Source organism: Acinonyx jubatus, chromosome X (genome assembly GCF_027475565.1).
Source record: "Acinonyx jubatus isolate Ajub_Pintada_27869175 chromosome X, VMU_Ajub_asm_v1.0, whole genome shotgun sequence".
In the NCBI taxonomy this organism is placed as follows: Eukaryota; Metazoa; Chordata; class Mammalia; order Carnivora; family Felidae; genus Acinonyx; species Acinonyx jubatus.
In genome coordinates, this window is record NC_069389.1 from 112,789,033 (window position 1) to 112,812,005 (window position 22,973).

The window sequence follows — 22,973 nt, forward strand, 5'->3', positions numbered from 1 at the left end:
TTTCAACGTTTATTTATTTTTGGAACAGAGAGAGACAGAGCATGAACGGGGGAGGGGCAGAGAGAGAGGGAGACACAGAATCGGAAACAGGCTCCAGTCTCCGAGCCATCGGCCCAGAGCCTGATGCGGGGCTCGAACTCACGGACCGCGAGATCGTGACCTGGCTGAAGTCGGACGCTTAACCGACTGCGCCACCCAGGCGCCCCTCCTGGAATGATCTTATAGTGAGTGTTATCACCATGTTTCTTGTTGGGACCCAGATGGACACATAAGGATAAAGAGGAGGTTTCACTTATATCTGTAATATATATTTCCTACGGTGTATACAGCACATATTAATATGCTAAGTTATAGGTACATAGATGTTCATTATAATACTCTCTGCTTTTTGTATGTATAAAATATTTCATAATTAAAAACAAACTAGAAATTATGTCAAAACACTTTAAACATCACAACCCCCCCAAACCCTTTAAAATGCCTCTTTTATTAAGATAAAGATTGTTCTGTTGACAGTTTCTGCAGCATAGTGATCAAATTTGATTTTTGTTCATTTTTCCTTTGTGATTTCTCTCAGTTTCATAAAAAAATCTACAGCACAAGTTCTATTAGGTAGCCTCTGCGAGGCTTCTGGTTACTCTATGAAACATGTAATACTTGTAGCACATGTAGAGCTCATGGCTGATAGGCATATCCCTGTGTATCTAAATGGCCCTTTTCCTACCAGTTGAGTTGTATGCTTACCAAGAATCATTTGTATGTGTTCACAAATCCTTTTACATGTTAATTAAGCTTTATATCTTCATTGTTTAATTAAATATCATGAAAACCAATGAGATATACCTGTAAAAAGAAAGGGTTTTTTGTGGTTTTTTTTTACGTATAGGAAGTCTCAGATAAAAGCCTTGGACAGACACAATAAAGGTGAGCCTTTAAAATCAATCTGTATTAATTAAGTGTGAGCAAGATAACGAATAGATTTGGAAAAAAAAATTATAAACAATAGAAGCCTTCTCACAGATTGCTTGTCAAGTAATTTTCCAAGTTACTGCTCCAATTCAAATAAAATGTAACTAGAAATTACAGTGTATTTGCTATGAGCATGCATTTCACAAGAAAAAATGAACAGAACTCCAATCACTGGTTGCATCTCAAAGAGAAGACCTTGGCTTCACATCAAAGGACTGATAAAAGAATGTACACTTTCATGTTTTATGTTAAAAATATGAAGACAGCTATAAAACTCTGATGAAAAAATTTTAAAAAGATCTAAATGGAGCTATTTCACGTGCATGAATAAGAAAACTCCATATTGTCAAGATGTCAGTTCTTTCCAATTTCATCTATAGAGTCAATGCAGTCCCAACTAAAATCCCAGGGAGTTATTTTGTAGGCATCAGCAAAGTCATTATAAAGTTTATGTGGAAAGTCAAAAACCCAGAATACTAACACAATACTGAAAGAGAAGAACAAAATTGGAGTTCTGCCACTACCCAATTTCAAGACGTACTATAAAGCTACAGGAATTAAGACAGCATGGTATTGGTAAGTGAGTAGAAAATTTATCAGTGGAACAAAATAAAGAGCCCAGAAACAGACTCCATTAAATAGAGTCAACTGATCTTTGACAAAGGAGCAAAGGTCATATGATGGAGAAAAGTTCCAACAGAAAGTGATACATGCACCTCGATGTTTATAGCAGCATTATCAACAATAGCTAAATTATGGAAAGAGCCCAAATGTCCATTGACTGATGAATGGATAAAGAAGAGGTGGTATATACAGGCAATGGAATATTACTTGGCCACGAAAAAGAATGAAATCTTACCATTTGCAATGACGTAGACGGAGCTAGAGAATGTTATGCTAAGTGAAATAAGTCAGAGAAAGACAAATACCAGGTGATTTCACTCATATGTAGAATTTAAGAAACAAAACAAATGATCACAGGGGAAAAAAGAGAGAGGAAAACCAAGAAACAGTCTCTTAACTATAGAGAACAAATTGATAGCTACCCAAGGGGAGGTGTGTGGGGTGATGGGCTAAATAAGTGATGGGGATTAAGGAGTGCGTTTGTCATGTGGACCACCAGGTGTTTTGTGGAAGTGTGGAATGAGTATATTATATACCTGAAAATAATATTACACTATATATGATAAACTAACGAATTTAAATAAAAACTAAGAAAAAAGTGATGGAACAACTGGCATCCACATATAAAAAAATGAATCTAGATAATAGATCTTACACAAAAATTAACTCAAAATGGATCACAGACCTAAATATAATATGCAAAACTATAAAGTTTAGAAGATAACATAGGAGAAATCCTAGATGACTTTGGGTATGGCAGTAACTTTTTAGATATAACAACAAAGGCATGATCCATAAAAGAAATAACTGATAACCTGGATTGCATTAAAATTATAAACTTCTGTAAAAGATGCTGTCAAGAGAATGCGAAGGCAAACCAGACTGGCAGGAAATATTTGCAAAAGGTGTATCTGATAAGGAACTATAATCCAAAATATGCCACAACTCTTAAAACTCAATAAGAAGAAAATAATAACCCAATTTAAAAAAATGGATAAAAGATCTAAACAGACACCTCATGGGAAAAGGTACACATGGCAAATAAATAAACATATGAAAAGATGCTCAACACCATATATCACTAGGGAATTTCAAGTTAAAACAATGAGACAGAACTGCACAAGTACTAGCCAAAATCCAGAACGCTGACAACACCAAATGTTGATAAGGATGTGGAACAACAGGAATGTTCATTCACTGCTGGTGGGAACACAAAATGGTACAGCCACATTGAGAGATGGTTTGGCAGTTTCTTACACAACTAAATAGACCCTCATCCTATGATCCAGGAATCATGCTCCTTGGTATTTACCCAATAGAGTTGAAAATTTATGTCCACACAAAAACTGTACATGGATGTTTATAGCAGCTCTATTCATAATTGTCAAAACTTGGGATTAACCAAGATGTCCCTCAGGAAGTGAATGGATAGGTAGATAAACTGTGATACTTCCAGACAATGGACTATTATGTAGAGCTAAAAAGAAATGAGCTCTCAAGCCAGGAAACGTTATGGAGGAATCTTAAGTGCATATTACTAAGTGAAAGAAGCCAATTTGAAAAGGCTACCTACTATATGCTCTAAAAAATAAAGCCTACTAAAAATATTTAGTATAATTTTTGATTCTTGTTTTAACTGACTCTTTAGACTGCTTACGTTAAATGAGGTCTTCTATATTTACATTGAATAAAAGACTGAGAGGAAATATATCGATATTTTTACATTGTATTTATTTATTTATTTATTTATTTAAGAGAGAGTGCAGGGGAGAAGGGTTGAGGGAGGCAGGGAGGGAGGGGGAGAGAAAGAGAGAGGGAGAGAGACACACACACAGAGAGAATCTCAAACAGGCTCCATGTTCAGCACGGAGCCCGACCTGGGGTCTGATCCCACGACCCTGGGATCATGACCTGAGCCGAAATCAAGAGTTGGATGCTTAATTGACTGAACCACCCAGGTGCCCCAAAATATATCAGTATTTTCAAGACCCTTATCCCTGAGTGGTATATTATAGGTGAATTTTTATTTTTTCATTTTTTTCATTACATGTTTTTTCATGTTTCATATTTCCTATAAATATTTGTAACTAGAAGGTTATCTTAAAAATATTGAAAATGACATGGAAGAGTAAAAGTAGCCTCGACTACAGGGTTATTCTTTAGCATTGACCTCAAGAATCTTTCTATTATTCTAACAGTTCTAACATTTAAGCTATATTTGAAATTAATATCCTGTCCTGGTGTAACTACTTTGATATCCCAGCAGGTTTTTGGTTTGTTGATTTGTCCTTTTGCCATGAGGAAATAGCTGCCTGGAGTTCCTTTCTGATGTCCATATGATGTGTTATGGATTCTAGAAAATTTTATGTCTTCTTGTAAGTATGGCAAAAATTGCCTGCTTGTTGTAAATAGCAGTTTGTTGGGAGATATTCATAATGTTGGGTTTATGCACTGTCTGTAAATCTACTCCTTCCTCTTTTGCCTGAAGATACACTTGGAAATAGAGTGTTTCATCACTTAAGTGATTTTCCATAAAATATCAGAAATAAATAAGAGGAGAAAGGAATACACTCAAGTGAAATGTATTGAGCATAATTATGTAAGTGTACTACAGAAACTGAACTTGGGAGAGAAAAGAGCAGATTTTTCACAAGATGCTCCAAGGGAACCAGAAAACGTTACTTTTTAGTATACAGAGAAAATCTGGCGTAGAGTGTTCAAAAGCTGTAACAACCAACGGGTGCACCTTTTATGAATCTACTTGTTTCTAATAAAATACCAGTTAGTGCCAGAGTGGAGCTAGGATGCAGTCTTTCCCAAGTTGCCTTGTCCTCAGTTGGCTTGTCCTAGCCAGCTACCAGAGGTGGTCACCTTTGGCTACCACCATGCAATTCAGACTTCTAGCACAATGATTCCTTTGGCAAGAAGAGGCATGGGTATTCTGATGCTGAAAGCAATCTTTGGTGCCCCCATCACAGTTTATTTCTACCCCTGACTAGTTATGTGTCAACCTGTGCACTTAATTCTGGAATTCTAGAAGGGAAGACTCACATCTACAAAATCGTGCCAAACCCAGGCAAACTGATTGGCAACAGAAGGCAAAGTACTGCCGGCACATGTGGGTAAAGAGAGAATACCGTTTGGAGAATTGAGGGTAGTGGTGGCATCCGACCTGATCATCCTTCAAGGATGAGAGTCACTCAGGGTCTGGTGACAATCCTATTTCATTTGGCATTTTGGCTTCCTGAGGCTTGATCATCTCACCAGAGCAAGAAGTTTGATTTTTGAGACACAGAGCTGCTAAGAGCTATGCTTTAAGAAGAATGCTCTTGAAGGTGAAGTACACTGGGGAAAGGGTAAGACTGGAGAAATCTTTTTCTGTTAACCCTCCAATCCTATCATACCCACTATCCCAATATGCCTCCATTGGGCTTACTTTCTGGACAAGTAAAAAAAATCATAGCACTTAGACTCTGTTCCAACTAGCATCTGATTTTTGATTAGATGCTCACATTAGAACATTCTTCAGATTCTCATTTACCTGGATCCTGTGGGTCCAAGAGGAAAGATACAATCGTGTAATATTAAAAAAAAGTATCAGGGGGGCGCCTGGGTGGCGCAGTCGGTTAAGCGTCCGACTTCAGCCAGGTCACGATCTCGCGGTCCGTGAGTTCGAGCCCCGCGTCAGGCTCTGGGCTGATGGCTCGGAGCCTGGAGCCTGTTTCCGATTCTGTGTCTCCCTCTCTCTCTGCCCCTCCCCCGTTCATGCTCTGTCTCTCTCTGTCCCAAAAAAAAATAAACGTTGAAAAAAAAAATTAAAAAAAAAAAGTATCAGGAAGATCAAAGTTCCTGGTTCTAGACTTCATCTTCCTCATCTATAAATACATTAACAATGTACAAAAGAATTATTGAAAATACAGTTCATGTAGATTTTCTGGGTGTGGAGTTCCTACTGTTTTTTGTTTGTGCTTTATTTGGATATTTTTTGGCATCTGTGGTTTGCTCTTTGTTATTAGATTTAATGGAGGTGAACAAAGGGTGGACAACCCAAAGAGATAATTACAGACATCTGTTATTCTGATTTGGGGAATCATTCTTGACATATCCCTTCCTCATATCAGAAGAAAAGCCTGAGCACAGGAAAAGCAAGATGTAAATTTGGCTTCTTCCCCCTAGGAGGAATAAGGTACTGCCCTCTAGCCTCCATTTCTATTTATAAAACATTGGAAAAAGTGTGACATTTGTTTAGAGACTGTTTCTGCAGTTTCTATTGCCTGGCTCATTGTCTCAGCATCTCTTTCCTTCTCGGGAACATCTCCATCTTCTTAGAAGGAAACTGCTTCTTCCTCCCAGTCAAACCCAATAGTCCTAGTACAGCATCCAAGTGTCCTTGGTCACAGAGGCAGGCACACAAGAGAGAACAGGGACATTAGGGCAGTCAGGAGGCAGTTGAGGTCTCAGTTCCAGCTGTTCTGACACCAGACATACCCTCTCATTTGGTTATGTGAACCACTGACATTCCCGTTTTGTATAATGTTAGACTTGAGTTTGTTATTTATACGAAGAATCTCACTCTCAGAAGAAGAAAACACTCTTAATCTGTTCACTCCTTTCCATTCCTACTGCCCAGTTAATATTCCTACGACCTCGTGTTTCTACTGTTAAAATAGTTTCCTGCCAAGCCTCCCCATGTTCACTGAAAAAGTGAATATTTAATTGTATTTCATTTTATTGCAGGTTTATCTTCATGGATGTGTGTCCCGTACAGATGCATAAAGCCCCATTCTTAGAAGGGCCTTGTTCTTGGTTTAATGCTCTGCTGTTGATATCTTAAAATTCTTAATTTTATCTTTGATCTTGTTTTCTGTATGTGGAGGGTGATGGGGCAATGAAGCTTGTGCATGAGGAAGGGAGATGTGCTAGGCGTGAGCTCAGAACTACAGGCTCAGTGGGTGGTAGGCAGCGTGCACGCCAAGCAGTTGGCATGGCCGCCTAGTGCAGTCCAGGGTGCCATGGATCCTCAGGACGGTGACAGCTGGAACCTGAGCTCCTACTGGGGGCAGTGATGGTGGCGGCGGCAGCAGAAGCAGCAACGGTGATGGCAGCAGATGTGAATCAGGGAGAGAGGTATTCTACAGGGGTGAAGTGTGGGGACCAGAGGTGGGAGCTCAATTTGCCTATCTGTCCCCATAACCTGTCACTGTAGCATGTGCACAGATATTAACTCTCTGGCCTGAATGCCAGGACAGGAGTTGCCTGTGCTTAAGTAGCACATGTGAATAAATTATCATAGAATAAAAGCAGTTAGATATGTATTGTAGTAACCATTTCAGGAACTTATTAGAATTCTTCAAGGAGTTTAGAATTTCCAGTTTTGAAAACTGCAACACTGCAAAGCAAATATCCACAGGCTTGAAAATAGAAATCAAATTTATAGAACATATTTCACAGAAAAGATTATTTCCTTATGAAGACTTGGATCTTAATGTTTTGGTTTCTCTGGCTGAACAGTGAGGAATACAGTGATCTAGGGCGAAAATCCACAAAGTGTAAGTGTTTCCAGAGGGAAGATACTAAGATAACGAAAGGCCTGGACCAGTGCCGAAGAACAGTACTTTTTGCAAAGATGATGATGATGGAAATGTTCTCTTTATCAGTGCTTTCCAGTACAGTAGCTACTAGCCAAGTGTGGCTATCGAGCACTTGAAATGTGGCTAATATGACGGATGAAGTAAATATTTTAAATTTCAATAGCTACAGGTGGCTAGTGCTAATGTAATGAACAGTAAAGGTCTAGACACCATGATATATGGGAATCTCCTGAAAAAAATAAGTGTTTACTTTGGATAAGAAAGACTGGAGGAGAACATGTTGACTATTTGCAAACATCTGAAGGTTTGTCATGTGGTTGCTTGGGCAGCCTCATTGTGATTTCACAAATCACAGAAATAGAACTCATGAATAAATGGTTACACAGGGACCAGTTACTGACATTATATAAAGAACTTTCTAACAACCAGTGTGTCTAAAAACTTTAATGGGTGACTAGACTAGATGCCCCCTTCAAGGTCGCTTTCCTATGCTGTGAATCAATGATTATAAGATCTAAAGGTTGGGAATGATGTATTATGGAGAGAATTTCTTTCCAGCCAGATATCCATGTAATACTAAGGTCATTTAGGACACCTAGAGTAGGTGGCCTTGTCTATTTTTCTATTAAATTCTGGGTGAAATATATTCTGTCAATCTCTGAGATTAATAGTTCTATTTTCTACTCACTGTTTTTGAGAAAATTCTATTACTAAAGTAATTTGTGGGGAAAAAGAACTAACTTTTCAAGACCTTTTCCTTGAGGCTATCAACATATACATTCCATGATTCCTTAACTTCCCAGTCTTCGTAGGTATCTAAGATTATGTCTCTAAAACATTGACAGGTAAACATTAAGAACGATGCAATTCCTAGGTTAGATAATAGTTGATGCGAATTACTTGAAGTAAGAGTGTAATCTGACTAGATGGAAGCATTTACCATAATCAATTTCTATGTTTACGTTTGTACAATCATGTCTTTTGTGGGATACTCAACTTAGGAAAAATTATAAAGTAAAATAATTACACATTTTATTTAACAATTAAAAGGCATCAACAAATCAAATGATTCAACAAGAAATATTTTACAGTGCATACTCTGATCCAAGCAATTGCAGACACTGGATATAGTGGGAGACGTGGCATGGTCTTTACACTCATAGAGCTTATAGTCCAGTGGAGGAGATAGATGAGTAAACTATCAATTACAGCTTGGAAATCAATGCTATGATGAGAGGGGGGCACGAAAGGGGTACGGGAGCATAGAGATGGGTGCCTAAACTAGCCTGGACTTGAGAAGGTGTGGGATGGGGACAGGATATGTTATTGAATGCTTTTCCGTATCGGTTTGGGTATGATTTTTCTCATTTAATCTGTCAATGCGGCATGCTTGTTCTAGACTTATCTGCCCTTACATCCATCCCTCACTTGTCCTCTGCCTTACAGTACACACAGGCTGAATCCTTGGGCTAGTCAACAAATGCTATCTGGGTTCTGCCAAAGGCAGACCAACAGAAGATTAGAAGCTAGGAGGATGGAGCAGCCAGAGTTTTCTCCTCCTTCCTCTGCATCAGCTGGTTTCCTCTTTAATGGCTACATATTTTCCATGGCTCCAGCCCCGTCAGGAGCCCCATGGCTCCAGATCCTGTTGAACCCAACACCAAGGCTCCAGAAACACTATCTCCTCTTCTCATTGTTCTTCCAGCCTGGAAGTGGGAATGACTTCTTTATGTTGCTGGTTATTGGATTCCTCGGATTGCCCCTGTTTAGCTTCGTCATCACTTATGTAACTAATTCCCTGAATTAAATCATTTCTGTGTTAAATGTCTACTATGGTTTCTGTTTTCCTGGATGATTCTTGACTGTTACATGTGTGGCCAATTATAGTGATAGATTTTCTAGTATTAAACTTCATCACATTCCTGGGACAAGGTCAATTCTTTTACCTGCCATTAAATAGGTTTCAGTTTCTCCTATAATTAATAACTAAAAGAAAACAAAACCCAAAATACCCTTGGATATTGAAACCTGCTCTAAATACCATTCTATGTCTCTCATCCTTTTCATATCCTACTCAAAAAGTTTTTACACTGCCTACGTTTTGTATGTATTGAAAAAATTCCAATAATGCAATAGGGTGATATATTCAATTTACCTGTGTGATGCAGCCCAAGTGCTCCTCAGAGGGAAATATTATAGCATGAAATAAATGTCTTAGAAAAAAATATTTAAAACATGTAAACCATTCAAGAAGCTAGGGAATCAATAGCATTAAAGCAAAAGAAATAAAGGGTAGGAAATAGTGAAGATAAATGCATAAATAACAGAATAGAAAATAGAGCCCCAAAACAAAGCCAGTCCTTTGGAAACACTTATAAAATTAGACAAGTTTTGTAAATATCAGTTACTGAAGAGAAAGGCAGAAATAAACAATAGAACTTAAATTGTACAAAATATACATGCAGAGGAGATTTAAATATTATAAAAGAACACAGCAAATATCTTTCCCTCAGGATAACCAAATGGTGGACAAGGGACAGTTTCTACATATAGAGGTATTTCAGTTAATAAGCTACGAAAGAATGAGAGAATGATCATTTTTCAACCCCTAAGGATTAATGGATAAACACGATAACCATTGGTGACCCAGCATCAGCACAAGGACAAACAGCATCATGTACCTCCTAATGGAAGTGAACAGCATCACCTATGGAGTAGTCTTGCAAAACGAAAGACAAAAATTCAAAAAACATCTGCTCAAGCTTCTACTTCTAATTAGCAATGTAAAGAAATACAGGGCGCAGAGGAACACAGTCTCAAAGGACACCTAAGTGTTAGAGTCTGCAAAATCCAGACTACGGGAACCAGGACAAAACAGAAGACCTGTATTGTTACTGTGTAACAATAAAAATTGCAGCAAAAAAGAGGTGATGTGTAGGTGATATATAGACCTATAGACTAAAATGATTTAGGGGAAAAATGATCCTATTGGGGCACCAATTCAAGGAAACAGATTTTTAAAAAAGTATGTAAGGCCTTCAGTTAAGTGTGAGAGATAACTGGGTGTTTGATATCAATGACTTGTTTAATTTTGGGGTATTGTATTGAGTTTATATTTTATAAAAGAGTCCTTATCTTTTAAAAATGCATCCTGAAATACTTAGAGAAGGAATGGTATGATGTCTTGGATTTGCTTCACATTATTCTAGCAACAGACATTGGGGGTGGGGGTCAGGGTAGGTGGGGGTATAATTTAGAACCAGATTGGCCATGCATTGGTGACTGTCGATGTTGAGTATCTGGCATATTGGGTATAGTATACTATTCTCTTTACTGATGTGTAGGTTTTAGGACTTCTGTAAGAAAGGTTTTATTAGAAATATGCCATTCAATTTGAAACCTTAGTGAAATAGACTGCTTTTTAGGGAAACAATGGCCAAATTGGTTCACAAAGAAACAGAATTCTAACAAGTGCTACAGACTGAAACTATTCAAAGATCAGGCAACCCTTACATACTCCAGGTCAGGCAGTCTTGAAGGCCAGTTCTAGCAAATGGTCAGGGAGAAGTAATTCACTATCTCATGCAATCTCTTCCAAAGCACCCAAAATGATGGGCAATTATTCAACTACTTCTCCCAGGCTAGCTCTCCTTGATTCAAAAGCCAGATGAGGGCTCCCCATGAACATAACACGCGAGCTAAGCTCGCTCACATAGCAGTAAATATCTTAAACAGATTAATAGCATATTCAGCATAGCAGTGAATTAAATGAATAAACTGTGTCTTAGGAGCGAAAACATGATTTAACATTAGAAAATACTTTCCATTGTAATTCCCTACATTAACAAATTAAAGGAGTATATTCGTTTGCTAGGGCTGTCATAACAAATTACCACAGGCTGGGTGACTTAAACAACAGGACTTCATTTCCTTATAATTCTGGAGCCTAAAGGTCCAAGATCAATGTGATGGCAGGGTTGGTTGCTTCTGAGGCCTCTTTTCTTGGCTTGCAGTTGGCTGTTTTCTCCCTGTGCCTTCAAATAATCTTTCCTTTATGCGTCATCTAAAGGATGACCTAACTTCTTCTCATGAGGACACCAGTCATGCTGGATTTGGGCCCACCCATATGACCTTGTTTTTACCTTAATTACCTCTTTAAAGGCAAGATCTCCAAATTCAGTCAAATGCTGAGTTACTAGGATTTAGGAACTCAACATACGAATTTTGGGGTACGTAATTCAGTCCATAACAGGAGAAAAGAAAACATTATTACATCAGTGGGTACAGAAATAAAAAACTTAGAAATTCAGCACAAGTTCATGGGAATTTTTTTTTAAATCTTTTAGCAAGCTAAGATTACAAGGGAATTTCCCTTTCCTAAAATCTACAGCAAACATGCTTTCGTGTGAAATGTTAGAAGCATTTCCAGTAAGGTCTGAGAAAAGATAGAGGTATATGCTATCACCTCTACTGTTCAAAACTACACTGAAATGCAAAACCATAGCTGTGGGTATATAAGTAAGCTGTGGATATATAAGAAAGATACTATTTGGCGATATGATCACTTATGTAGAAAATTCAAAGGAATAAGCATGTGGAATATTCAAACGAATACGAAACCTCAGAAAGATAGTATAAATTCACTCTAACAAACAGCCAGAGCCTTGTCACACAAGAACAGTAACTAATTAGAACACGTGATAGAAGACATCCCAACAGCCACAGGATCCAAAAATTACCTTAAACGAATCATCACAAAAATGTATGAGATCTTTACGGAAACAACTATAAAAGTTTACTGATAGATTCCGGTAAAATAAGTCCCAAACAAACAGAGCAGTATAGCATATTCATTGGTGGAATACACATCATAGTAAAGATGTCAATTCGTATTTACAGACTTAGCGTCTTACCTGTAGATGTCAAGATGACTACAGAGCTTGGGCTGCTGTCTTCTCCCAGAATGAAGCCCAGAAAACTACGGAAGGGAGGATAAAAACAAATATCAACAATAAAATCGAAACAACCAAACATGAGAAACCCCTGGGGGAGACTGAGGACTGTGTTCAATAGGTACTTATGTTCGGGGTGAGGAAGTTCTGGGCCTAAGCTGGGGAGACTTCGTAGCTTGTAATAACAGAAGGCAGATGGCAGGACAGGGAGGAGCAAACCTTTTCAACTTCTGCTCCTGCTTCATTGCAGAAATCTGAGACCGTGCCTCAGGGCACAAATGCCAGCAGCCCCCCCGGGGGGGTGGGCAATGTCAAGACGGCAGGGAAGATGGGGTTCACTGAGGCACTATGACTCCAGTCTCCTAACAATCATCTGAAACCGCGCTAATGAGTAAGGACTCATCTTCAAAAAAATTAGTTTAGCAGAATATAAAGTATGAACTAAAAACGGAATAGTCAGTATCACAATGAATCACCCATAGTAAGGATAAGTATTTTTTCATGAAAAAAAATATTACATAAACACTTTGGATAGATGCACAATGTATAATATATTTCTCGCCATGAATGACAGTTATAAAAAAAGAAAATCACTGCACTGGACAATGCAATAGCCTGGAACCTGAAACCATTCTCAAAGAGTTGCTGGCAGGCAGGGACGATTTCTAATTTCCCTCATGGTATTTAACTGAGAAGTCAGGACACAAGGTGAGGACCCTTAAGAGAGAACTAAGGGGCCCACCCATTCCAGAACAGAGGGTATCCCACAGAATTCTGCTTTACTGCTGATATGAGTCCTGGGAGACTCCGAGCAGGGGTCCCAGGCTGAGCAGCCCCCTCATTTCCAGCTTGAGGGTCTCGGGAAGGTGGAGGCCTTGGTCTGAGGGTGGCAGACATAGGTCAGCGAAGGCAGGAGTCCAGATCTCGCCAGGTGACAAGGTGAGGTCCTGAGGGAGGATTTGAGGGCCAGAAGAAGCCTGCCCTGTCTCTGTGGTTAGCCCTGGGACGCTCCAGGGCATGGTCACTGGATGTGCTCAGAAGGGAGCAGCTGGTCTCCGCCAGACATCAAGGTGAGGACCCTGAGGGAGGACTATATAGCTTGGCCCCAAATAGAGGAAGCACCACAGAATCTAGTCCTTGACCTGCTTTCAGCCCTGGGAGGTCCTAGAGCTTGGTGGCCAAAAGCGGTGTCTCCTGATGCCCCTACTAGGGCATCAGGGAAAAGTGAGAACCTTGATGTGAGGGGCCCAGCTTCATGTCAGAAGAAGGGAGGGGACCCAGGTTCTGCTAGGCATCCCGAGGATCTGGAGGGAGGACTGAGAAGACTACGTCCCCAGACCCAGGGCGACACACAGAAAGCCGCCCATGGTATCAGAATGGGAGGTCCCAGGCAGGTCGGGCAGGCAGAAGCGCTGCCTCCCTGACTTCCTCTTTCGAGAGAGGGAGTCTCAGGGAAATGGCCTTGGACTGAAGGCCGCATCAGGTCCGCAAAAGGGCTGACAGGCAAGCCCTATCAGTAGTAAATGTAAATACCTTGGACATGCCCCAGGGTATGCCTACAGCCTCAGATGGGAGGGTGGTGGCAGGGAGCTTACCCTGCGCCCGGCGTCAACCCTCCGTCTCCCTGGAGCAGATGGCCATCCGTGCTTCCTCACGTCCACCTCGAAGTTATCGGGAAGGGGAGGGGCTTGTGCTGCAGCCAATGAGCTCAGCTCCAGAGAGGAGAGCGGCTCAGCCAGAGCCCAGAGCCAAGGCGAGGACCCCGAGCTAGGACTGAGGGGTTTTTCACCCCAGACATCGGGTCCTGGTCTCGGACGACCTGTGCGGTCATCCCGGGGAGACCCCAGGCAGGGTTCCCGTACGTGGCGCGGCTGGCCTTCCGTCTTGGGCGCGTGAGGGGCGTGAGGCTCGGCCTGACCGGAGCCCACTCCGGTCAGAAGAGAGAGGAATCGCGGGCTGCGCCAAGCTCGGAGGTGAGGACCCTGAGGGAGAGGCGGGAGGCTTCCCCCCCGCCCGCCCCGCGTAGGGAGGGGGGCCAGGCTGGGCCCCGCCGGTGCCGTTAGTTGTGGAAAGCCCCGAGCACGTGTGGTGGGCAGCGGCGTTTGGCGACCTTGGTCTTGGGCGTCTGGGGGACGCGAGCTTGGCCTGGGGGTTGCGGACTTAGGGCACAGGGGTAGGAGGCCTGGGCTCTGCCAGGCTGCAGGGTGAGGAGTGAGGCGACGGAGGGGGAGACGGCCCAGGGCCCTCTGAGCCAGCCGCCCTGGGGAAGCCCCAAAGCGGGATGGGCGGATACGGCGGGCGGTGACGTGCATTTTGGGGGTGCGGGGCCCCCCAACTCAGGGGCCAGCAGAGGGCCGGCCGCCGGGCAGCGGGTGAGGACCCGGGGCGGGCGGGCGGGGGCCCCGCACCTTCCCCCGTGGGGTCTGCGCGCCGGGGGCCTGTTCGCGGGGCGGGGGGACGCGGCCCCGGCCCGACAGGCGGCGAGGGGACGACGCTCCCGCCACGGAGTGCGTGCGGGGCCCCGGATGTGGGGCGGCTGAGGGATGGGCGGCTCTTTGTGCCGAGGTGGCTGCGGCTCGGTAGTAGGCGAAGCCCGGGCCCCTGGCGGGCTTCGAGGGGCAGACCCGGGGGCAAGTGATCGGACCGTCCAGTGCGGACGCCGGGGGAGGGGCGCAGGGGGCCCAGAACCCCCTGCGCCTCCCGTCAGCCCCGAGGAGCCGGGCTGGACCGTGGAGCCCAGGTGGCGGTCCTCACCTCCGAGCTTGGCGCAGCCCGCGATTCCTCTCTCTTCTGACCGGAGTGGGCTCCGGTCAGGCCGAGCCTCACGCCCCTCACGTGCCCAAGACGGAAGGCCAGCCGCGCCACGTACGGGAACCTGCCAGATGTGGCAGGGGTCTCCCCGGGATGACCGCACAGGGAGACCCCAGGCATTTCCTTACGTTGTCTGGGGGAGTGTCTTACAGAGGTGAAGACCTTGGTCTCAGGAGGTGACGCAGCAGTTCAGAAGAGGAGGATTCCCAGGCCCTGTCAGGAGTCAATGTAAGGATCCTTGGTGTGAAGCCTGAAAGCCCCTCTCCTTGAAAAGAAGGACCCACAGAATCACAGCCCTGGGACGATCTGAGCAGGAGTAGCCAGGTGGGAGGAACTCTTACTTCTGCCACAGACCCTACCAGGAGTCAAGGGGATAGAGTGTCTTACAGAAGTGAGGTCTTGGTTGGAGGGGGAGACTTTAGGTCAGCGGAGGGTAGGACAGGCCTTGCTGGGAGTACAGATGAATACCTCGAGGGAGGATTGGGTGTATTCCCCACACTGGAACAGACCCCCGGCAGGAGTGGCTGGATTTGGTGTCTTTTTACTTTTGTTTGGAGTATCCCAGGAAGGTGAAGAGCTTGGCCTGAGCTGGTGACATCAGCAGAGGGAAGAGTTCCGGGATCTGTGACGAGTCAAGGTAAGGTAAGGATCTTGAAGGAAGACTAAGAGTGCCCCCCAACCCAGACAGAAAGAGCCTCACGGAAACTCTACCTTGTCACCACTTATCCACTCTGGGAGGATCTGAGTAGGAATGCCCAGATGTGTTATACCCTCACTTCCTGCATGGGGTGGGTGGAGGGGGTCTCTGGAAAGTGAGGCCTTGGTCTGAGAGGGTGATTTCAGAGGAAGTGAGCCCAGGCCCTACCAGGAAGAAAGAACACCCTGAGGAAAGACAGAGGGAAACCCCCTGCATCTGGGGCAGATGAGGCCTCGCCCCTGATGTCAGCAAGACCCTGGGAAGGTGTGGCTTGCTGTGATGTCTCTTCACTTTTGTTTTGAGGGACTTGGAACTGAGGTCCTTAGTCTGAGTGTGAAGGCAGGGGAACTGAAGAAGCCACATCAGATCAGAAGAGGGAGGAGTCCCAGGCTCTGCTAGGAGTTAAGGTAAGGGCCTTTGGTGAGGAACAAAAGTACTTCCCACCCCAGAAAGAAGAGATCCCATACGGTCTGGCTTTCTCCTATTCTCAGCCCTAGGATGACCCAAGCAGGGTTGCCTGGATATGGCACGCCCTCACTTTCTCCAAGGTGAGGGAGGTGTCCCAGAGAGGCGAGGTCATAGTCTAAGGGAGTGATGTTAAGTCAGCAGCAGGTCGTCCGGGCCATGCCAAGAGTAGGGATGAATGCCATGAGGAAGGATTGAGGTTAGCCTTACCACAGAACAGATGGGGACCAGCCCTTGCTGTCAGCACTGGAAGGACCTAGCCAAGGCGGCAAGAGGTGTTGCCTCTTCATTCTTGTGCAGGGCTTCTCAGGGAGGTGAGAGCGTTGCTCTGAGGAGGAGCCACGTCAGGTCAGCAGAGGGAGGTGGCCCCGTTACTGCCAGGATTTAAGATAGGGACCCTGAGTGAGGACTGAAGGCACACCCAGCCCTGCCTGCCCCTGCTGTCTGCTCTGGGAGGCTCCAGCCAGAGTGAACAGATGTGGTGTGCCGCCACTCTCTTGGTGGTCTCAGGGAGGTGAAGGCTTGTTCTGAAGGGACCAGACTCAGGACAGCAGAGGGAGGAGTCACAGGCCCTATCAGGCATCAAACTGAGGAACGAGGGTAACGCTCGCCTAGGAGGGAGGGATTCCCACAGACTTTGGCCAGCCTTTGCTGTCACCCAGGGAGGCCTTGGGCTCATAAGGTCAAATGTGTTCCTCTTTCATTTCCTTCTTATTGGTCTCAGGAAGGTGAGTTCCTGTGAGGAAAATTTTGCCTGAGGCTGGCAGAGGCAGGGAAGTCGGGGAGGGTTTGGCCAAGGTCAGGGGGCCAAGGTTGGGCAGGTCTTGTTAGGGAAAAGGTGAGAACCTTAGCACAGGGGGGTCATCCACTGCAGGGCAGTAGGGACCTCACAGAGCCTGTTCGGGGCTCCGGGAACGATGAGGTGAGGTCTTGGTGTGAGACACATGTCCTCAGTTCAGCAGAGCAGAGGAGGCCCAGGCAGTGCTAGGAGCCAAGGTGAGGTACACCTCCTGAATGTCTATCAAGGACCCGCCTGTGTCAGAACAGAAGGGACCCCCCAGTGCTCGACTCCACCTGCCCAGTGTTGGCTCTGGAAGCCTTGAGCTGTGCCGGCTGGCTGCACCCTCAGGAATTTTCTCACATCCTCCTACAGGTTTCTAGGGGACGAACTGTCCAGGAAGACAGGAGCCCTGTGAAGCCCGAGAGCATCCCCCCACCCCCGCCCCCAAAAGAGCCTGTAAGTTGGCCTTTGTCAGAGCTGCCAAGGATGTGTTTCTCTACTGAGACTGTTGATCCTCTCCCTCTGTCTCCAGGCCTGTGGCACCCGATCTCCCACCATCCCGCTCACACTTGTACTTGTTGCTGCCAACCAGAGTCATCATGCTTCGCTCTCCAAAGCGTCCGCGGCTCACATTGGAACCAGACTTTCAGGCCCAAAATGAGATACAGGACCCGGCGGTGGCCGGTGTTCTCACAGCTGAGGAGGAGGAGGAGGAGACTTCCTCCTCTTGCTCTTTCAATTTCTCCTATCCCTCCACCTCCTCCTCCCTGCCTTCCTCTCCTGTGATCCCAGTTTCCAAAGAGGAGAAGGAGGTGGAGGAGGAGGAGGAGCCTGAGAAGGAGCCCGCCACAACATTGAGTCCTCCCCAGAACCCTCAGAGCCCCTGCTTCTTCTCCGTATCATGGAGCACATCAGAAGGAGGCTCCAATAGCCAAGAAGAAGAAGATACATGTTTCCCGCAGACCTCAATAGACACCGAATCTTCGCCCACAGACCCACTAGATGAGAAGGTAGCTGATTTAGTGAATTTCATGATCCTTAAGTACCGATTGCAGGAGCCCGTCACACAGGCAGAAATGCTGATGGTTATCATGAAAAGGTACAGGAAACATTTCCCTGTGATCTTTAAGAAAGCTTCTAAGTTTATGGAGGTGATCTTTGGCATTGATATGTGGGAGGTGGACATTTCTGTCCCCTCCTATATCTTTGTCAACTCACTGGACCTCACTAGTGTTGAGGTGTCTAGTGACACCCACGGCATGCCTAAGAACGGTCTCCTGATAATCATCCTGGGTGTGATCTTCATAGAGGGCAATTGCATCCTTGAGGAAGACCTCTGGGATTTCCTGAATATTATGGGAGTGTATCCCAGGAGGGAGCATTTCATTTATGGGGAGCCCAGGAAGCTCATCACCATAGATTGGGTGTATGAGCATTACCTAGAATACCGGCAGGTGCCTGCCAGCAATCCTCCACGCTATGAATTCCTGTGGGGTCCCAGGGCCCATGCTGAAATCACCAAGGTGAAAGTTCTAGAATTTTTGGTTAAGATCAAAGGGATTGACCCCCTTTCCTTCTCATTTTGGTATGAGGAGGCTTTAAAATACGAGAAAGAGAGGCCTCGGGCCAGAATTGGATCTGGGGAAAGCACTGCTGCTATGTTCATTGCACAGCATTGATCAGCAGTTCCGCCCCAACTGAAGAGGGAGCCCGAATATTCACTCTCTATTTGAAGAGGGCAGTCCTGGCTCTGAGTAGAGGGTCAGGGTCAAACTGGGGAGAACACAATGTGCAACAACTTTGTGTTCCTGTTCTACATAGATGATTTGGAAGTCTATCTTTTTTTACCTTTTGGTGTGTTTCAAATGCTGTTTCTTTTACTGGAAGGTTTTTTAGCTTTAGAATCTAAGTGTGTGAATGAATTTGTCACATATCTGTTGATGTTTCTCAGATTTAAGAATATGACTTTTGATATTTTACAAAATAAAATATCAAAATATCAAATATCACAATATCAAATATTGTGATCTGGGACAAGATAACAACACTGGAATGGGAATTTCCTTGGAAATGTGAAAGAAAATCGGAAAAAAATGGAATGTAAAAGGTGGTTCATTTTTGGATTCCCTTAACCACTAATTTATTGTTCTGTAAAATTAAAAGACATATACCTGGACTTGCTTGGCTTACTGAAGAAAGTAGGCATAATCTTAATAAATCTTATTAAATGAAAGATCCTGCTTACTGGCTCATTTATTTGCCAAATGTTAATTGGGTATTTTCTCCTTAGAAAGCACTGTGTTGATAGCGGAAGTCCCGCCCCTAATCATAAAGCGGTAGGGGCTAGGAGCAGCAATCACCAGGAAGATGGTGAGATGTCTTCCAATACGTGAAGAACATGCGAAAACAAGGAGCGAGGAGGTGAAACTCCAGATGCGAGCAGTCAAGTAGAAATGCCCTGAGCCAAGGCAGTTTAGGAACCGTAGTTCCTCCTGTGTGTGGTAGCAGGGGCCGGACTCTCCGGTGATGTGTTCTAGAGGTGACAGAAAAGCCTGGAATAGGAAACTGCCTAGTAGTCAATTTTGTATCATGGAGAAGCCAGAGGGAAATCTCCATCCGGGGCAGGTATGGAAGATGGCCTGAGCTCTTGTCCCAGCGCGGTTAGCACAGCGCAGTGACTAGGTGTTCTATCCATCGTCTGCAATGATTTCCTGAGCATAGGGTAATAGTCCCTTGAGGTGGTACCCAGAAGCCACTTGGCTGCCACTCTTCCCTGGCCTGAGAGAACCAGAGCCTACACCATTAAAATAACATTAAAGGTAGGTTTTATTTTTTAAAAATGTACTTATGTGTTGTATTTTGGAGTGTGCATGAGCAGGGGAGAGGCTCAGAGGGAGAGGGAGAGAGAGAATCTTAAGCAGACTCCACGCTCAGCATGGGGCACGACGCAGGGCTCGATCCCACAAGCGTGGGATCATGACCTGAGCTGACATCAAGACTCAGGTGCCCAACTGACTGAGCCTCGCAAGTGCCCCTAAAGGTAGGTTATCTTGAGTGTAATTAAGCCAAATCTAAGCATATTTCGGTTTTGGGGGAGAGTGAAATGAAGGAAAATAGTGTTTTGGATGGATGAACAGCAAGAAGGGAAGAAAGGAGTTGGTCTTTGATTCAAAGTTTGGGAACTTGAGTTCTATCAGCTGAGAAAGGCTAACCCATAACCAAATTAATATATCCCCTAAGAGAAAAAATGTAATGAATTTTATCTGTGAAGCTGCACTTTTGCCTGATTTGATATTCTGTCTCCTATGGAGCTGTGTATCGTCTGAGATGTCCTGTATAAACACAAAATCCCAGAGGAGGGGGCAGTAGGGTCTGGGGACAAAATAATATTAGAAATAGCTGCCATTTGTTAAAGATCCAATAAATGCCAGGCACTGTGCCAGCTACTTTCCTTCACATACATTCCAGCAGCCTTGCTTCATTGTCAAACCCATTTGACAGATGATGAATCGAAGGCTCATAGTGATCAGTAATATCCCCAAGATTATACCCAGCCCAGTGATGGAGCTGGGACCATAACTCTGGTCTGAGTTTATTTAGGGCCCACATTGTTTCCACTCCCCATAACCTGAGGCAGGTTTTCTGTCCCACGCCATTTCTCTTAGTACTTCATAATGGTTCTCAGGTGGCAAAAGAGGGACGATGTGACAAGGTACTAAAAGCAGGACCCTAAAGAAGGAAGAAGAAATGAGAATAAAACATAATTTGGGAACTGATGGAGCTTCACTTATCTAGGGGACTTCTGCTCTGATCCCTCTGATACCTTCATAGCTGATTCTACCCAGGTCCTGGCATTTGTGTCCAGTCCCAGCAATTCCCTGAATTACAGAACCTTCCTCTGGGTCGTCCCATGTGTCCTCCCATTCAACTTGAACCCTGGCCTACTGCCCAGCTTTTCACTGTCTCCTCTGACGGCTGTGCTCTGCTCCCAGTGGACACCCCTGGACCATCTGCCTTGCCCCTACCATAGGACATTCCTACCCCTGCAGAAGTCCCCTGGTTGTCCCAAACCACTCTGGAGCCCTGACTGCAACAGCCCCATGGACATAAAAGTTTGATTTTGACAAGTGTTGTTTAGATCCATCTGTAGTGAATTGCATGGTGACCGCCCGCCCCCCCCCCCACCCCGCCAAAGATATATCCAAGCCCTGATCTCCTATCGAATCCCCCCTCTATCTGAAAGTGGAGCATTCCTATGATAACGTGGAGGAAAGACTACCATTAATTATATGGAAAACTTTTTTAGCATTCCCAGACCCCCAAAATCACCTCTCTTAGGCTTTTCTGATACCTTAGGACACATCTTGCTAGTAGATGCACAGAATAAATCAAGGTAAAGTACAGATGCTCAAAGACAACTTCAAAGTTATGGCGGACTGAGGCTGAGACGCTGAGTGTAGTTGCTGGGGGAAGGAGCTGGGGAGCACTGCCCTCTCTGCTCGGGGTGTGTACCTCCCCTGCAAGGGCTCGCTGCAGGACAAATGCTGGCATCTAGTTTTGCTTTTCACCTTTTTTTTTTTTTCTTAAAAGATTCTTTGGATTTCTTTCAGGTAGCAGAAACGGGTACTGACCTAGATATTTCATGACAGTGAAGTGGCAGAGTGTGAACTTTTGAACAACGGGGCACACCTGTATGTGTGTATGTGGCCTTATTTGGAAGTAGCGGTTTTGCAAACATGAATGCCTTTTAGGAATCTCGAGTTGTGATTCTCTTGGACTTAGGGTGGGCCCTAAAAACAGTGAGCGGCATGATAACGGACAGGAGAGTGAGATTTAAGCACACAGAGGACATGGAGGAGGGGCTGTGAAGAATGGAATCTGAGACTAGAGTGAAGCATCTGGAAGGAAAGAATGTCAAGGATGGCTGGCAGTTGTCAGAAGCAAGGAGAGAGTCAGGAGACAGAGTTCTTCCTCCGAGTCTGCAGAAGGAGCCCCCTTGCTGACACCTTCATCTTGGACTGTTAGCCTCCAGAACTACGAAAGAATACATTTCTGTTGTTTGAAGCCAGCCAGTTTGGGGTACATTTTTATGACAGCCCTAGGATCATCCCCGCTGGGTGTATTTAAAAACCTGTCAAAGTGTTTTCCCAATAGGCTTGTGAGTGGAGTCTGATGTGACACATAATCTACCGGTTATCGGGATATAACTCTGAAGTCAGAGTTTTTTTAAAAAAATGTTTATTTATCATAGTCAGGAGAGGGGCAGAGAGAGAGGGAGAGAGAGAATCCCGAGCAGGCCCCCCACTGTCACTGCAGAGCCCAGTGCGGGGCTCGATCCTACAAACCAGGAGATCATAACCTGAGCCGAAATCAAGAGTCAGACGCTTAACTGAGCCACACAGGCGCCCCTGAAGTCAGATTACTTTTGAAACCACCATGATATTTGCGGTAAGATTTTAATGGGCTGCCTGTTTCTGACGTTGTCCACTGAACACATACACAGATGAATAAGTTTACCCACGTGGTTAAAACCCAAAGCCTCAAAAGAAAAAAAAAAACAAAACTAAACACAAACAAGCAAATCCCAAAGCCTCCCTCATAAATGGTAGATAAGGAAAGGCCATGGAAATCTCTGTGTAAGCAAACATCTACCGAGGCTGAATTCTTAAAATCCTTGGAGTCCTTCTAGGAAGTTAAGAACGGTTCCTTAGCAGACATACTAGCTCTGATTTAAAAAGAAAAAAACAATCACTGTTATGGACTCTATGTTTTGTGTTCTCCCCAAATTCATCCTTTGGAACCATAACCCCCAGTGGGGTAGTGTTAGGAGGTGGGGCCTTAGGGAGGTCATTAGGTTTCAATGGGATCATGATTGTGGGGTCTCCATGATGAGATTCGTGTCCTTATAAGAGAAGGAGACGTGAGACCTCTTGGCCATGGGATGAGAAAAGGAGAAAATGGCTGGCTGCCTGGCTGCAAACCAGGTAGAAGGTCCTTACCAGACACTGAATCTGCCACCACCCTGGTCTTGGACTTTGTAGACCCTAGGACAGTAAGAAATTTCTGTTTAAACTACCCCGTTG

General features: G+C 44.6%; 2 protein-coding genes across 12 annotated transcripts in view; one reads left to right on the forward strand and one right to left on the reverse strand.

Moving 5' to 3' along the window:
* Positions 1-14,448, reverse strand: part of LOC128311449 (uncharacterized) — a 73,817-nt gene extending 59,369 nt beyond the window's left edge. Inside the window, exons 1-2 of the mRNA XM_053201661.1 lie at positions 13,732-14,448; positions 12,098-12,162 (exon numbers count right to left, since the gene is read on the reverse strand). Of these exons, the coding sequence (XP_053057636.1) occupies positions 12,098-12,162; positions 13,732-14,448 (782 nt within the window). The remainder of the gene's footprint in view (positions 1-12,097; positions 12,163-13,731) is intronic.
* Positions 13,860-19,079, forward strand: LOC106976204 (melanoma-associated antigen 10-like). 11 transcript variants are annotated; one of them, XM_053201778.1, is made up of 5 exons: positions 13,860-14,109; positions 15,100-15,589; positions 15,948-16,051; positions 17,263-17,346; positions 17,423-19,079. In XM_053201778.1, exon 5 carries the CDS (start codon positions 17,490-17,492, stop codon positions 18,567-18,569), a length of 1,080 nt encoding a protein of 359 aa, XP_053057753.1. In that variant the 5' UTR covers positions 13,860-14,109; positions 15,100-15,589; positions 15,948-16,051; positions 17,263-17,346; positions 17,423-17,489; the 3' UTR covers positions 18,570-19,079. The 11 variants fall into 11 exon arrangements, with proteins under 11 accessions (XP_053057753.1, XP_053057757.1, XP_053057752.1 ...); XM_053201782.1 differs by having other exon boundaries at positions 15,100-15,584; XM_053201777.1 differs by lacking the exon at positions 17,263-17,346 and having other exon boundaries at positions 13,861-14,109; positions 15,100-15,271; positions 15,513-15,589.
* The last annotated feature ends 3,894 nt before the right edge of the window (positions 19,080-22,973 follow it).

Coding starts and splice junctions, on each gene's coding strand:
- LOC106976204 (XM_053201778.1), top strand. CDS start 17,490: ATGCTTCGCTCTCCAAAGCGTCCGCGGCTCACATTGGAACCAGACTTT.